At 46.1% G+C, this 17,543-nt stretch overlaps 1 protein-coding gene across 3 annotated transcripts; it reads left to right on the forward strand.

The window, feature by feature from the left end:
* The first annotated feature begins 3,331 nt into the window (after nucleotides 1-3,331).
* Nucleotides 3,332-9,371, forward strand: sp3a (sp3a transcription factor). 3 transcript variants are annotated; one of them, XM_084689617.1, is made up of 7 exons: nucleotides 3,332-3,467; nucleotides 3,752-3,849; nucleotides 4,020-4,109; nucleotides 4,654-5,887; nucleotides 6,129-6,315; nucleotides 6,545-6,741; nucleotides 7,291-9,371. In XM_084689617.1, exons 1-7 carry the CDS (start codon nucleotides 3,461-3,463, stop codon nucleotides 7,584-7,586), a joined length of 2,109 nt encoding a protein of 702 aa, XP_084545743.1. In that variant the 5' UTR covers nucleotides 3,332-3,460; the 3' UTR covers nucleotides 7,587-9,371. The 3 variants fall into 3 exon arrangements, with proteins under 3 accessions (XP_084545743.1, XP_084545744.1, XP_084545745.1); XM_084689618.1 differs by having other exon boundaries at nucleotides 4,029-4,109; XM_084689619.1 differs by lacking the exon at nucleotides 4,020-4,109.
* Nucleotides 9,372-17,543: the final 8,172 nt, after the last annotated feature.

The raw sequence follows: 17,543 nt of genomic DNA on the forward strand, positions 1-17,543 counted from the left end.
CTCACACCGCAGTCATACATCTACTGGACTTTTGACAGGTTGTTCTCTGCGGTCTGGCTCTGAGTGTTTTGTTTTTCATGAAGTGACAGTAAAGTTTTTAGAAACTGTAATGAAGCTATTTAGAATCATGCAGATGTACCCTCTGAGACAAAACACCATAAAAGTCCTCTGGTCTTTAATCATGTCATAAGTAGGCCGTTATGGGGTTTAATACTAACAAGCTGGCTATCAAAGGACCGAAGCAGAGCACATTTGATCTCCCTTTATGAACCTGAACCAGTCCTCTGAGCTACGATGCCCTAGTTAACATTTAGTATAGGCACAATCCTATAGGATGAGAGTGAATTATGTTTATGTAATGCATAGCTATAAGCTGCAGCATACTGTTGAAGTAAAGATTCAGAGATACCGTATGTATCTGGTTGGGCCTTTCTCCTTTTGCTACAAACCTTCTGTCAGCGTCATCAATCAAGTGGTGCCACCCCCCACCCCCCCCCCCCCCCGAGCGTAACCACGATGGCAGTCGCCCAAGAATGGCAGACAGAGATCCAGAAAGTACGCACACAAAAGGCTGAGGCCTGCTTTTGTACCATCACACCAACATTCTTAGAGAATTCAAATGTGTTTAGGGATGGTAGAGATAGATAAACAAACACGTAAATAACTGTGACGTTTGTCAGAACATGATGCCCACACAAGTGGGATTATAGATGCCATGGATACGGCAGTGGTGTTGCATCCTGAAGTATAGTTGGCATGATCTGAGACACTTTCAAAAATAAACAGCACAGCAGAACACTCGGCAGTTATCTCGACAAATCAAGATGGCTTTCTCTGTATTAATGTCCAAAATGAAATACATCTGTTGTAATAAATGGCCTGATGAAAGCAGCTTAGAAGTCTGTTATGCCTATCTCTGTTCAGCCCAGTGAGAAGGACCAGCACATCGTAACTGCTGTCACCTTTAGAGTAATGAAGCCAACAGTGCCATGGAGAAGGAAAACAATGAACATTTGGTGTCATCTTAAGAAAGTCTCCATGCAACTATCTTCCTGGTTACCACCTCCTTGTATGTCCAAGGGTGTACATGAATTGCACAAGATGAAAAGATAGTTTGTTTCTGTATCAATAGAAATATGCTTGATACATTTAGCCAACATGCACTACTGTGTCTCCAGCAATTAATTATAGTGGGGTCATCCACAGTCATTAAAATGCACTTCAGTTTTTTCCCCCCACAATATTTTACAGTGGTGATGCAATAATTTATATTTCCTTGTCTAACAAGCAGCCCTGACGTAAAACATGAGAATCAAGGGAACTCGCGTGTGTACACGGAAAGGATTCAACATGTCACACATAGAAACGCAGCGTTGCCATGTTCTTACAGTAGGCGTCCGTATTGATGCCTCTCTCTCAGAACATGTCATCGAAATGCATTTGGTATTCCGTCCACGCTTCGCACCGTTTTCAATCTTCCCTCTGAAGCCCCATTTGCAGTGTCCCACGAGGTGTCTCCAACCAGGCAGCGGCTCTCCATGGGGTCAGCCCTGCCTCGGACCGGCCCTCGAGACCACATCTGTCAATATGTTAATACATCAGCCTCCCAGACCTGCCACTATGTGTCTCCTCTCTCCTCACACCTCGGGCCTGGACAAAAACACACTTGGCCACAATCACTCTGCTCTGTTGCTCTTATGTATGGTCCTCTTTTCACAGAGCAATCATGAAACAGTAGTATCGTACGCTGTAGTAGGGGGGACTTACGCAGGGTCAACATCAGTTTCATCTCAGCATTGTGTTTGGCATAAAAAGAGCGTGAAAGATACTAAATGTCGGCGCATAGGTTCACAGTACTTTATGTACCAGATATATTCCTGTTGAGATCTCTGTCTATTGCATTGTGTCCTCGTCGCTCTGCTGGAACTCCCACAGGGTAATTGCCATAGAAGGTCTGCACAGGTCAACAGCAGGTGTGCAGGGCAGTCAATACAATCCGATGCCTCACATTTTGCTGCAGTTTCCAACTCGCACTTTAGATGTCCAAAGACGGCAATTAGCTGTCTTCCAACCTATGTTCTCTAGGATGTTGGATTAGATGTTGCAATTAGGATATACATTTGACTTTTCCTTTTCACCTGGGGGTCTCTGTTAAAATTGCTGATAAGATTCCAAGGGCTACTGAAGTAAGACAGCCAGAGCTTCAAGAATTTCTAAAGGCTGTTTCCGTGGGCCTGTGTTTACCTGACACTTGGATTGACAGCAGAGTGATTGGAAATATCCACCATTCAGTGCCGTGAGCTTCTGAGTGCCAGGAAAGTGCTTTTGTAGTCTGGCTGTAATGGGCCAAGTTTGAATTGAAGGTTGAGAGAAATGGCCTCACTCTGGTTGCTTTCTGAGGAACTGACACACCACAAATAATACTCGGAAGTGAAGGCCTGAGAGCGTCAGAGACACGGCAGACTGTATGACACACTCGTTGGCTCTAATTTCATTGCAATTCTGCTTACAATAAAGTATGCTCATTCAGTTTGAATGAGACACCATCAAGTACATATTCATTTTAAGAGTCCATTCATGGAAAATATTTGCGATTTGCCGCAGGAAAGAAAAAAAGAGTCACGTTTAATGATTTCTCTTCCAGAGTAAGAGCAGTCAGTATTGGGGTAAATAGTAACTCATACTAATTCATTAACACTTTTATAGTTTCAAAGCACATTCCTGTAAGCTACATGCATGCAATATTATCAAACCACAAAAGGGAAGATTTGTGTATTGATTTTTCACATTTGACATATCTAAATCGTGACAAAAGAGCAGCATGAATGCAAGTCTAAGCAAAGCAATTCATCCTTTGACAAGAATAATCAATAACTCGACTAAATTGACAGAAAATAATGGTCTATGTTTGGCTTTTAAGAAAATCCATACAAATGAATGCAAAATATTATCTTAGTTTACATTGAACGTTCTGTAATTGTATCCTTTGTTTCCAAACGGCATTTGCACCTTACTGGCTTACAACAGACAAGTGTGTTGTGGATGCACATTTTGAAACTATCAATTTATCAAATACAATTCATACGGACACGATGAGACTTCAATAATCCATTTACAAACTGGTCAAAGCCCAGTTGCAGAATGGATACAAAGCCATCAAGTGGAACAATGATAAACAGGAAATGTATTACTCAGAAAATGACTGTCATACATATGGACAAATGAGAAGGCTGAGCATAATCAAGGTAGCCAATTGCGTGTGAGAAGGACGGAGGGATTTCCTGTACATGACGCAAAATTCTCAGTCAATCTTTCAGGCCCCACCCTTTGTGTTCCCCATACCGTCAATCAAAATAGAAAAAAATATACTGGAATTACCGATTGCAGCCCAACATCGACTAATATAATCATGTCTGGAATGTGATAATACAGGGTTTCTCCGAATTAAAAAAAGCACGCAATGACTGGTATGTACATCCGTCCTAACATCATCGTTCCGTTTGTGCACAGTTTGAGTCAGCTCGCTTGCAGCACCACTAGCTAAGCAAGCTAGCCAGCAAACGCAAGCCTTCTGACTTTGTTCCATCATCAACTTCACATACAGCGACTGAAACGGAGGCTTGCAGTGTGTTTCGTATGGCGAATCATGAAGCTGTTGTTGTAGATTTCCCGTTTGGTTACTCAACTCGCTAGCTAGCTAAAGTTATCGGGTTTGTTATTGCTGTTTCCCTCTTGCTGTGCCTCGCTGCAGCCCCAGAACAGCCAGTGAAACAAGAGGAAATGGCTGCCTTGGAGGTGGACAGCAGTCAATGCGACTTTCTGCAGCAGGACGATGGCAGAGGAGATCAGGTACTTTTAAGAAATAAAACCTCGTTTGCTTCTCTGTGGTGTTGGTAAGTGCGTGGTGCTTTGTGGAGTTCACACGTTTTAATATTTGTAGTGTAAAGTCGAACTTCCTGTGTGGCTCCGGACTAACGGCCACCCACTTTCTTCCTTTTAAACCCGCCCATTGTGGGTAGGACATTCAGCCGTCACCGCTCGATATGCTGGCAGCTACCTGCAGCGAGGTCGGGGATAAAGAGGGGGATAAAGGTGCTGCCGCAGTTGTGGTAAGTCACCTCCTCTGAAAACGAATAGACTACCCGTAATCATCCATTACACTATAATCAAATCAATCCAAGTGGTGGCGGTACTATGTTGGCCTGTTGGAGAATGAGATTCCCAAAGGCATCCCAAACAGTAGGGGCTTTTATTTGGATTGCACCTTATCAAACCCATGATATGGCGAGTCACCGGGATTCATCCAACCCGTTTCAAATTCTTTCAAATGCAGTAGCTTTCTCTCGCGTATCGTGTGAACTAGCAGCACCAGCTCTTACAGTTGTGTTCTTAAAGAATTAAACATTCTCATAACAAATGCTCTTACTGCTGAAAAACCCTTGTAACTGATCTGAACTGCATGTTTCAACTGGCCTTTATAAAATATAGGGCATGTCTTGATTTAGAAAATCTACTCCTTTGTGTATTTGACTAATTATTAATTATAACATACAGAGCGGCATCTCTTTATTTCATCAGATAACGTACGCTACCTTGGTGAATTGTCAACGTGCAATGTCCATGAAACACCTTGTTTCCCCCTCCCCCCCCCAGACAACAGACCTCACATCCATACAGCTAACAGGAAAAGACAGATGGGAAGTCTTAACCACCACGTCAGGGGCGAAGGACGAGTCTGGTATGATGCAAGTCTCCGGCCAGGGCATCGTGACGTCCAACGGACAGTACGTCCTTCCTCTCCAGAACCTCCAGAGCCAGCCCATCTTCGTGACGTCAGGCTCCGACGCCTCCTCCGCCAACGCAGTGCCTAACATCCAGTACCAGGTGATCCCTCAGCTCCAGGCTTCGGACGGACAGCTGAGCTTCTCCACGGCGACCATGGACGGGGCCAGCCTGAGCGCGGACGCCACGGGCCAGATCCAGATCCTGTCTGACGGGAGCCAGGGTCTGGGCGTGACCTCGGCGGAGGACATCCTGTCCAACAACCACAACCTCATATCACAAACGGGTCACGTCCAGCAGATCCAGGGAGTGTCTATTAGCGGCTCGGCCTTCAACAACCAGGGTCAGGTTGTCACAAACGTGCCTGTGGGGTTGCCGGGTAACATTACCTTTGTGCCCATCAACAGTGTGGACTTGGACTCTCTAGGCCTTTCTGGGGCTCAGACTATAGCGACGGGCGTCACCTCCGATGGGCAGCTCATCATGGCTGGCCAGCCTCTAGACGGGTCAGAGGGGTTGGACAAGACGGGCGAGCCCCTCTCGGGGAGCGAGTCGAACCCGGATATGTACGTGCCATCGTCCTCCTCCCAGTTGCCTGACGCCATCAGTGACGCGGGCGTGCTGACCCAAGACGAGCAGGCGGACCCCGGCTCAGCCCTCCAGGACGGCTTCCTGCAGCAGAACCAGGTCCACAGCCTCCAGGTGTCCTCGGGCCAGCCCATCATCCAGCTCCAGCAGGTGCCTGTCCAGACCAGCGACGGCCAAGTGGTGCAGTCGGTGGTGGCCGGGGAACAGACCCTGCAGAATGTCCAGCTGATCAACCCCGGCACCTTCATCATCCAGGCCCAGACGGTCACCCCCACGGGGCAGATCCAGTGGCAGACCTTCCAGGTGCAGGGCGTGCAGAACCTGCAGAACCTCCAGCTGCCCACCACCCCGCCCCAGCAGATCACGCTAGCGCCCGTCCAGACCCTGTCCCTGGGCCAGGGGGGGACGCTGGGCGCAGGCCAGGTCAGCATCAGCACGGGGCAGATCCCTAACCTGCAGACAGTGACGGTCAACTCCATAGCCCAGTTACAGGAGGGCGACATGGACAGCCCTGGAGGTATGTGATGTTTTCATTCAGAGCGTGTCGCGTATTTGATCGAATGTCAGGGTATCCGCCCGGTCATTCGGCGAGTCTGAACGGGGAGTTTTGACTGTATCGCTACACTTGGCGCCAGTGACAAGCAATAAGGGGGTAAACAAATCTACCAGGGTATCTTCCTCTGACCTATGTTGTCTTCTCCGGTTTTGGCCGATACGGCGATGCCGTGTAAACAGATCCCTCTCGCTCTCCCCTTCAGACATCCAGATAAAGGAGGAGCCTGACGCGGAGGACTGGCAGCTGGGCAGCGACTCCACCCTGAACACCAGCGACCTGTCCCACCTGCGCGTCCGGCTGGTGGACGAGGACGAGCAGGTGGGCCAGGAGGGGAAGCGGCTGCGCCGGGTGGCCTGCACCTGCCCCAACTGCAAAGAGTCGGGCGGGAGGTGAGTTAGCGCTTCCCGACTCTTCCTGACTCGCCGCTCTGCAGGGTTTGCAGAGTTAATAATAATAATTTGTTTTTTATAGCGCTTTTCTAATACTCAAAGGGGCTTTACATGTATGTGTACAAGCAAAACAAGACAACAGTAAAGTATAAAGACAAAGGATTGAACAAAACAGGGCTCTGATGGTGTTTCTGTTGTGGTTTGTGCCCGCTGGGTTGGTGTTTCTCAGGGGATCCAACATGGGGAAGAAGAAGCAGCACATCTGCCACATCCAGGGCTGCGGAAAGGTGTACGGCAAGACGTCGCACCTGCGGGCCCACCTGCGCTGGCACTCTGGGGAGAGGCCCTTCGTCTGCAGCTGGATGTTCTGCGGGAAGAGGTTCACCCGCTCCGATGAGCTGCAGAGACACAGGAGAACCCACACAGGTGCGATCCCTGCACCCCCCTCCCTGCACCCCCCCCCCCTCCCTGCACCCCCCCCCTCCCTGCACCCCCCCCCTCCCTGCACCCCCCCTCCCTGCACCCCCCCCCCCCCCCCTCCCTGCACCCCTCCCTCCTTCACTCAGTATGGAGCACATTTCGAAAGCTCGCACCAAATACATGCTGCGGTGTTATACGTTTCAGGTTGTTGTTTTTTTTTGTCCTGTTGAAATCCATGAGCCTAGCCTACCGGTGCACAAACAAAACATGGTTAGGATGGATATTCTGAGAATCTCTCATTATCACCCTCCAGACATGACTATGACTGAAATGTATTTATCACCCATGTGAAATGATTCCTGTGATTGTCGTATGATTGTGTAGATGATGTTACAAATCTACACTATATAGGGCCACTCCATTTTACTGTCTGTAGTTTTATTTACATGTACTGTGTAGATGTCCCAATACGTCAGTCTCCATCGTGTATATTGGTGACGAGGTCGTAGCGTTGTGTATTTCCTCGTCGCTGACCGTGTCCCGTCTCCCGTACAGGAGAGAAGAAGTTTGTCTGTCCGGAATGTTCCAAGCGCTTCATGCGGAGCGACCACTTGGCGAAGCACATTAAGACTCACCAGAACAAGAAGGGTATGAACACGGGCAGCGTGGCGGCGGCGGCGGCGGCGGCGGTGGACTCTGCGGGCTCCTCCGACAGCATCATCACGGCGGGCGGCACCACGCTCATCCTCACCAACATCCAGCAGGGCTCCAACAACGCCCAGGACATCCTGTCGGGCGCAGAAATCCCCCTCCAGCTTGTCACCGTAGCAGCCAGCCAAGTCATGGAGTAGCTGGCCGTTCTCTCATGAACTTCTACAAGCCTCATAAACTCCCACTTGTTTTTTTTGTTTTGTTTTTTTATTATTCACACGTGAATGAATATATATAAATATATATTATATTTTAACAAGGACAGTCAGTCTGTGTTCAATAGCAGTCTTTTTACCGTTGGAGGAGGGTAAACTAGCAGAAGTGGTTCCAAAATACTCAAACAGAAAATGCCTTATTTTGTATCATATGTCGTCTGAAGGTGGGATGTTTGAATTTATACGTTGAAATGCTTGTTAAAAGAATGGTACATCAACGAAGCAATTGTCTATTGCCAGTCTAATGCCCTTATCGATGTGTGTTCTAATGATGGCTAGTCATGGTCAGGTCTTTGTCGGTTTGTTTTTGCTTCAAGTCCAGATGTGTCTTCATGTAAATGTTTGAATGTTGTTATACACCTATTGTGTTATGCATTTATGGTTATTTAGTGTCTTCCTCCTATCCATATTGTATATGTGCTTGCCTAAACTATTGCCAAGCACCCCCTTTTTGCTCCCTTAATACCTTTTAAAGGTGGCAAAAAAAAAACAATCATGTAAGTAATAGTTTTGTAATATAATTCCTCTTGAACATCTATGGTTCCTATCTGTTGTGATATGCATTTCTTGCAAATCAAGTATTTTGATTGAACAGCTATTTATAGTAGGCTTTGCATAGTGAAACTGATTTTGTGGTATCTCAAACTCCAAACTATTTGAATGGCTTTTTTAATGTGTGATATAATGTTTAAACGTGTTTCTTTTGTAGAAACACCATTTCTAAATGATTCACAACTAAAGGCTGTGTCATTGTACCCAGAAGATCAAGCAAAGCCATGTTTAGGGGTTGAATTGCCAAATTTGACTTAAATCTCAGGGTGATTTGTCATGCAGTACTATGTGGTTGCACGTCAGCGCAATCTCCCCTAGTAGCTTCAAGCATGTTGTGGAAATGTGTTTTATTGATGGACCAAAAGCTGAGGTGAATTATGTTGTCACCATTTTACCTATGCTCTATGAAGGTATGTGTCAGGATCTCTCAATGACAACCCCTCCTATAATGATATGGCTTGGGCAAGAGATGTATGCTGTTGTACCTCGCTCAATCAGTCCTAGTAGACAGGTTAGACACGGTGTTGCTGACTCCTAGAAAGACAGTAGCTCTTAAACTGTCCTCATCAACTACCTTTTGATAATGATCCTTTTGTATAATATGTTTTGTACACTGTCCAAGAAACTGTGTCGCTCTTTTACTCTGTAAATGTGTATGTATCTGTCCCTGTCATAACATTTCAATGAATTCAATTGTATTTCTTTTATTTACTTTTCTGTAATATATGTGTCTCTTTTCTCATAATTTTTGAATCAGAATTGAAGAAAGCAAAGAGTGCGCATTGTATCTAGGGCTGGGAGGTTGAATCTTGTGAAGATATATATTTTGTAACTCATTAATTTTGTGCGTCTGTGAGGCCAAACTGCTATTGAAGCAAATGATACCACATGTATCATATGATATAATGTCATAAACACTATTTTGACATTTAATTTTGCTTGTTTTTTTTTTTTATACCTCTATTCTTTATGTATAGAGGTGAATATATAAGAATTCTCACAATCTCAAAAGATTAAACTCAATCTCATCTGTTCACTTATTATTTCACATGCATTTGATTATGATTTAATTGACCTTTATAACTTTTTTTTCTCAAAAAGTGCTAAATGGTTGTACAATGTCCACTTTTTGGAGGGCAGCTTGATATTTCATACTAAAATGACTAAAAATTAAGAAAGTACTAAATTGTCTTGTTTTGTTTTTTTGCAATACCAGAAGAGGTTCTTTAGTTGAGGATTAAATTATTCCGTCCATGCAGGAATGTTTCTTTGGATCAGACAAACCGGATGAAACATTCAGGATTATCCTGTATGTTGTTTGTCAGTACTTTATTGTCAGGTCAGATGAGACAACAGTTTCATGACCTTCTCGAGAAAAGGCATCAGTTCCATGTCTTGATATCAGTTTCGGCTTGCTGGCAGTAGTGGCCAGAGGGCTGACAGGTAGCTTATGATAGTTGGGCTCAAGGTTGTAAGGAACGCCCTCCACCGAGTACCCCCCGCCTCCCTGGGATAGCAGGCCAGCAGATGTCACTGCAGCCAAAGGAGCTGGAGGAGTCAGCTTGACCCTTTGACCCCTCCCTGCAGTGTTTCTTAGATGAACGCTCTGGGCCTGGAGGAGGTCCACACTTCCGCTTAAAGAGAAGTGAATGTCACCCAGTCATGTAACGCTGTCCGCTAAAATACTCATTTCTGCTTCCTTTAAAAGGCACAACGTAACGGCGTCATTCTATACCCGTCCTAACGGCACGAAGGCAAACGACGAGCCAGTTTCACCAGGACAGACCGTCATCTTCGATTGAGACTAATGGTGAAGAAGCTCAGTGAACTTGTGCTGTGCTGCGACGCCCGTCGCTGACAGTGCCTATCTCAGCCTGAGATTTCCTGGAGGATGTGATGTGATCCATCTCCCCTGTGCTGAATGCATTTCATACCGGCGTTTCTTACCTGGTGCTGTCTCTGAAAGAGATGGAAATGCCTTATATCTGTCACACGGATGGAAGTGCATGGAACATCATTCAAACGAAGCAAAAGCCTTTATTTGATACCCCTGAGTGAGAAGCACCTGGTTTGAATCTCGGTCAATTCGCAGAAATCAAGTCCGAAAATTTGGTTCTAGAAATGTTAAAAGGACACGTCCATTTTGTGTCACTATTCATTTGCATACTTTAATGAATTCAATTCATTGTAATGCAATACCAAGTGCAGCACGAACACAGAATGACAGTTTGAGTTAATGAAATGTGTTAACGGTATCATCATTTACTTGTATGTTAATTAGTCCAATTAATTTCCCCCTGCTCGGTAATCCGAATATTGTAATAATCTTTTCTCCCCCTGCAGGAATGAATCCTGAGATACTCGGAGCTGAGGGACAATCTGCTCTCAGAATCACACACTCCTGAACCCTGACTCACAGCTGCTTTAGATGTTTAGCTCTTGTGATATGTACGTTATTAATTGACAACATTAAAAGACTGCAACAGCTACGGTTAGCTCTGCTGAGCTCAACTGGGTGTTGTCACCAAGGCAGAGAGGAGTCCTATGTTTCGGTAAGATATGTTTACAGGTATATTTTGGGTATGTTAAAGGTATGTCAACATGATAATGATGGTGTTCAGAGAAGTGATCATGTGATATTCTTGTGCAGATTTAACACCTTCTGTGAGGTTTTTGATAGCAGTGGCAACATGCGGTTGTGTAAGATTGTTACTGCTCCCCCTGTTCTGTTTAGCCTGTCTGGGCGTGAAATGTGGACGACAGTGTTGTCCAAGAGGGAGGTTTTTTTTTACCACAAATGGTGTAGTTTCTTGATACACTCACGAGAACAGTGGTCCCAGGGTCAGTTAGCATATAAACTAGGTTTGGGGTAAATCTGGTGTTGATTTTGTCATTTTGAGAAGTGAGTTTACATACAAGATGTACAAAAACATGTATTAAAGTGCTGCTGCTGCTGCTGTTTTGAATTGATGGAACTGACAAAGCGAGTTGATAACCTGATATCAAAACAACTGGTGACAGTGGCAAGACACGAGGCTGTACTGTGACTTATCATCGCTCTATTACATGTTTGGGTCCTTCATTTTCTGTTCAGCACTCACTTGGCCATAGGTGGCCTCTGCTTGCCTGATAAGTGGCATCGCTTCAACGACACACAGGAGAAGGTTGGTTCTGCTGGGTTTCTCAGATAAACACCTCTCAGAGCAGCGGGAAGAGAGGGAAAGTTTTAGAGAGGAGGAGAGGAGATGAGAGGTGGCAGAGGAGAGGAAGAGAGGAAAGGATGAGAGGGGAGGAAGAGGAGATAAGGAGAGGAAGAGAGGAGATGAGATAAGGAGAGGAAGAGGAGATAAGGAGAGGAAGAGAGGAGATGAGATAAGGAGAGGAAGAGGAGATAAGGAGAGGAAGGGAGGAGATGAGATAAGGAGAGGAAAAGAGGAGATAAGCAGAGGACAAGGGGAGAGGAAGAGAGAGATGAATGTGCTGATGGATTTGGCATTGTCTGGACTCCTGTGAGGCCCTGTCCTGGAATAGTTAGCTCAAGACATTGACATGTTCTCACCACACAAGGTGACACAAGGGTATTGTTGCTTTTGCGACTCTTGGCAATTCTCACCAGCAAAGTTTTTGCCATGATTAATCCATTGTTACCACTGAAATGAACATGAACATTTTATATTTAGATCCTTATCGGAGTCCTCATGATGTTTAGTTGACTTTGGAGTTTTGCAGGATGTTACAACAACCGATTTAATCATCTCATTGAAAAAATGGCATGGGCCCAGACAGTCAATGTGACATTGAATTTCTGGAAGGTCGAAATGGAGATTGAGACTCGGGAGGCAAAAGGAAAGACGTTTCAAGGTATGCTAATCTGTCTGTGATTCGGGATAGGGATAATTCCAAGTGTTCGTCTTTTAAGTTGTTTGCATCTTGTGAAAAATGCCCGCTCCATGATAGATCCTCCAACAGGCTTTCTCTGCTTGAATTGCAATGTAATTGTGCATGAGGCTCAACTTTCATTTGAATTCATGTGCAAAATACATAAATACAATAACTATACTGAAGAGTGGTGCTAGACACACACTATAATAATGTAATAACCCTTTCCACTGTATGGATGATGAAAACTCAAACTACCATAGGGATTATACATTTTAGCCACAGGGAGGTAATGAGAACAGTTGGCAGAAATGACTTACTGCATTATTCTGTCCCAAAGATACAGCTCAGTCCAGACAGACAGGTGTTTCATCTCCTTCCATATCCAATTTTAACTATTTGCCACAGTTGTTGAGAGATATGCCTGCAATTTGCCAAAATGACTACCATTCAGCGTTTTTGAGGAATCAACAACTCCAAAGTGCAGTGCTGGCTAACCCGAAAGCTCTGCCGTAGCATTCGTTTTTTTCCGTGTGTTCTCTACTGTCAAAGTACAGTGTTCACACACCCAGTATTTAATGGATATAGCTCTTTTCTTGTTGTTGCATGTAAGACGACGGTGGCGGCTTTTTAAGAAACATGGTAGTCTGCTTTCTGTTTGATGTTTTGTGTCATCCAAGCATCTTTGTGGTTCTCTCCTCGCTCTCTCTCGCCCCAACAGTAGTTAAAGCATTCCAAAGTAGCCTCAGTCTCTCTGCATTCTCAACACACTCTTGTCCTTGATCAACTGCAAAGAGGCGGACAATGGAGCAGATCATTTTTCCCCAGGCAAGGAAACCCAGCATGGACCGACTCAATAACCTGATATTCCCTGTCTACTGAATGTGGCCAATTTAACAGAAGGTCAGTGTTTATTTATTTTTTTATTTTTTTGTATTCCACAGACAATTTGGTGACCTCCCTCCAGGGCCCCAGCGGGGTGAGCGGCGAGGGGAGCGTTGGGGAGACGGAGAGTGCTCGTGTTGACATTGCGTTTAGGCAGGGCCTCCTCAAGGTGAACACGCTTCCCGGGGTGGGAGAGAAGGGCTATTATGCAAACCTGATAGCAGCAACCAGCGGTTGCCATCCTCTCTTGGGTTTTGTTTTTCCTGTGTTTTCAACGCCATTATTTGTCATCAGCAGTTATCGGAGGTGTCCGGGTGGATGTTAAATTGAAAGATGCAGACTGTGGAGGAGGGGGGAGGGGGGATGGGGGAGGGGGGAGGGGGCTGGAGGGTCGGTGGAGGTCTGGGGATGTGTGTGTTGGGTGTGTGTGTGTGTGTGTGTGTGTGTGTGTTGGGTGGGTGTGTGTGTTGGGTGGGTGTGGAGGTGGGGACAGGGCAAGTTGCAAATGTTTCATCTACCTTCTCTCAGCAGAGTGAGGTATGTTATTCACAGGGTCTAATTAGGTGCTTTCTTGTCCCAGGGAAATTGCTGGTTTGCATCGCTGTTGTCTTACAGAAAGAAGGCTTTTCAATTGTATTATCCTTTGTCATTCTTTGTTTATTTGAGAGCTTATAAGTGGAATTTCACATCTATTCACCTACTATTTTTTTTTGAGTATTTTCAGCAGAGCACCTTATTAACAACAGCAAATATTCTTAAAACCTATCATAGGTCTCAATGTTTCCATTTGCTTTTACCGGTAGAAAAGACGTTTTGGTCGTTTGCAGCATGGTGTGTGTCTGTGCGTCTCCTGCCTCGCTCCACCTTTGCCGTCTCACGACAGGGAGCGTGGTGTCGAGGACCCTCTGCGCCCAGTTGTTGAAGGTCAAGTAAGAGCAGGAAAAATAGCTTCAACTTCCTTGTGACCGCAGAGACCGGCGGCAGCCCCCTTGGAGTGACAAGAGCTGGCCTTCAATGGGATTCAGCTTGATGAAAAAGATTTCAGTGGTGAAAGGAGCGGTTTCTCTGTCTGAAAATGTACATTAAATGGTGTCAACAACATCCCAGAGGTCAGAGTGGAGTCCCCATGGAGACAGACGCCGGCAGCATTGGAGGAGGCGATGCCCCTACACCCCCTGAGTGGCGGCTAGGTGATGGCTCTCAGTGTCTGTCTTCGGGTCCCTGGCAGCTCTGACACAGGTAATATGCATGCAGTCTGACAGAGCGGGCGCTGTGCAGCGGCGACAATGATGTACATATCATTTTCCTCCCTGACTGATTGAAGACTGTAATCTGTGCTGGACTTTCTTTCTGATTACACACGTCTCCGGGAGCAAAACAAGGACTCGGAGAGGCCGCCTGGCTTCTCGCTCATCCCAAGCTTTCAGTCGTCGAGAGGACTGGAGCCTGCCTTAAGGTGAGCACAATTTTCATCCCATTTACACTATTGTTACAAGTGGCGGATGGATCGCATCGCGCGGGAACGGTCGGACGGTGTCTGCCTCCAGACTACACAAGCACGTCGACGTCTCTGACACCCAAGGTCATCTCGTTCTCATCTCCAGTGCCTGCACGCGCTCGCCCCAAGCACCCCCTCAGGAGAAGGAGACAGCGTTACGGTCTGAATATCTCATCTCCTGGAACTCTGTTCTGAACTGTAGAGCTCCTCGACAAGCTCATAGGCCGCAGACTAGAGCCGTGCAGGCCCAATCACCCAAAAACATGACAGATACGCTTCCGTTTACCCCACGCAGCGGGAGGTTGCGGGACTTTGTGTCCAGACAGCCACCGCTAATACATTCTGTTCGTAGGCTGTTGAAGAACGTCATTGTTTTTTCTGTCAGGAATCCCTCTCTTTGCCTTCTTTGTAACCTTGTGGGTTACCTCAGTCCCATTCCTAAATGAAAGAGAATTCTCTGTTGACAGTTAGGTCACCCTTATACAGAAGGTACCTTAGCACGTTAGATAGTGACTCTCAGGGGAGAAGTAATGGGTTCTGGGCAATTGACCAACTTGCCATGGTTTACTGCACCTGCTCTGAGTTAGAGCTGTCATCATTACTACTTCCTATGAGGTTCCCACGGCAACCCAGACCCTCCCACTTAAAGCCATGCAGAACTGAAATACGTAGAGGTGTGCTTGGCGCTTCTAATGCTTTCATTTACAGGAGAAAGAAAAGGCTAACAGGCATGTTTTTTGGGGGGGAGGAAGGTTGGTGGGAAGTCTGTGCTCAAAAAGAGGAACGTGCTCTAAAAACAGTGTGTGAGATGTATCTTACCCGCCGAGACTGTGCTGTTTTGCCTTCTTAACAAGGATGAATGTTTCTCGACAGTGCAAATGACTCAACCACAAGAGATATGTCTGCCGATGGAGCCCATTGTGTAATAAGTACTAGAATACTGGAATACCACAATTCTAAACAAGTACTAGAATCTAGAATGAAAATCGACTAGACTCTCAGAAATGTGATTAGCTAGGCCGACACAGCTAGATTTCCGCGAGTTCACTTTCAACTTGCAGATGTTTTCTCCTCCTCGAATGTTTCTGCCTCCCACTCATGTCGTATATCAGTGTTTGCTAGATCCGCAAAGACCAGCTTGGAAAAGAAAAGAGAGGAACTTTACATTGTGCCAGAAAAAGGAATGGAAATTACGGGCAGTGTCAGATAATTGAGCTTGTCTTAGAAGACATGTTAATAACAGACGGAGATGCGGAAGACATGTCACTCGTTACCCCGGGTGACAGACTCTCTCTGCTGTTGATGAGCTGTTTAGAGGGGAAATTGTTCCACGCAAACACGGCCGTTATTACAAGCTGGCAAGCTCTTCACATGTGTACCCAATTCTGCTTGAACTGACAGAATCCAATTGACCGGCACATATTCATGCACTTTATTTTCTTTATCATCACCAACAATACAGATAATTACTGCACCAAGTAAAACTGAAAATAGAATTTCACAGTGCACCACAAAACAATGGCGGAACTGTCTCAGCAAGCTTTTTATAAATGTTTGATGAAATTGCTGTGACTGGTATTTACGTTTGTTTGGGAGAAAGCATCAATCCGAGATGTTCTTGCCAAGTAAAACGCGGAAGAGACATTCCCCAAGTTCTTTGACTATCCATTTACCAGCGCTGTGGGGTACATATCGTTGTATTGTAGTCTTCTGTGAACTGCGTTCAAACCTAACTTGCGGATCGACGCCAGGGCAGACTACCTCACCACAAGGTCATCCATGGCTCCGCTGGTAATTCTGTGTTGTGGTGGTGGTAGTAAATTACACGGTGGTTTTCTCCTGTCAATCTGCGGGCCCAGGGCACGAGCACTTGTCTGGTGACAAACCCCCAGTGTTGTCACTGGTCCTCGCGACCCTAATGACATAACAAGCACCAGGCGAGATCAGGAGAGACTCCCGGGGACTATTCTGCCGGCGCCGCGCTCCTCGGTGACCCACCCCAGAACACAACACAACACTCACCTCAGGGCCCCCACACTTGCTCCAGCCAACCTAGCCTCTCTTAACTTTCACTTTTCTGTTTGTGCCTTCTCCTCTCCTCGTGACGCCCCGCGCAATGGCTGTCATTCGGAGGCGGAGGGACACTCCGGTGCCGTCCAACGACTCGTCTGTTATCTGAGGGAAATGTGTCCGTTCTGAGGTGAGGGGGGCTTTGTGCTCTCATCCAGGCCACCTCTCCGCCTTTGTCCCGGTAACAAGCTCGGCTCAGGCTCCAACGAAGCGAGAAATTGTAAACTCTCGGGAGAGGCCCAGCGGGCAGATAAGGCCTCAGTGTTTGCCGGCAATGCGCAGGGGGATGAATCAGATAAGGCCGAGTCCCACGCCAGAATGGGAGTGATGATACCTCCCCTTCTATGGAGAGTTCTGTTTAATCCCCTTTGCCCGTGTATTCACTTGCAAATACTCCTGTCACCATTAATATGTATTAACACTCCTTGCACAGTGTTCAATACAGATTTATCTGACTCCATTCGGTTCCCCTTGTATGCATCGTGGTCCTACCTCGCTTTGGATCCATGGGTCTTTTTACAAACAGAATACATGCTGTTGCCAATGCTGATATTGGAGCGTTGTGTTTTCCGGTCTAACTGGACATTGTTTGTGATTACAGGTATTAACATCCCCTTAAACCTTCTGTTTTGTGCACAGGGACTTTTTGTAAGCACCCCACAGAACCTTTCCAGTTGATCTGTTTCAAGGTAATTAAGACCATCGCTGTTTTGCGGTAATCCAATTAGATGACGCATTTCAAACGGGATCTTTATTAGATTTTTCTGCCTGCAACAATATGTTTGGTAGTCTAATCCACACAAAGCCCTGTGAAGCTCATTACAACCCGGTGAGACCCTGAGCTGGTTCAGTTTGCATTAAAACTGCCTCTTGTGGCCTGTCAGCTGCCTGGCAGAGCCAAAATCAAGCTGTCAATTACTGGACGTGTTTATGGAAATTACATGTTTGTTAACATGCTGGAAAAAGGTGCTTTTGGCTCAAGCAGCGTGAGTTCGGAG

Source organism: Hypomesus nipponensis, chromosome 23 (assembly GCF_054491055.1).
Source record: "Hypomesus nipponensis isolate SF chromosome 23, ASM5449105v1, whole genome shotgun sequence".
Lineage (NCBI taxonomy): Eukaryota > Metazoa > Chordata > Actinopteri > Osmeriformes > Osmeridae > Hypomesus > Hypomesus nipponensis.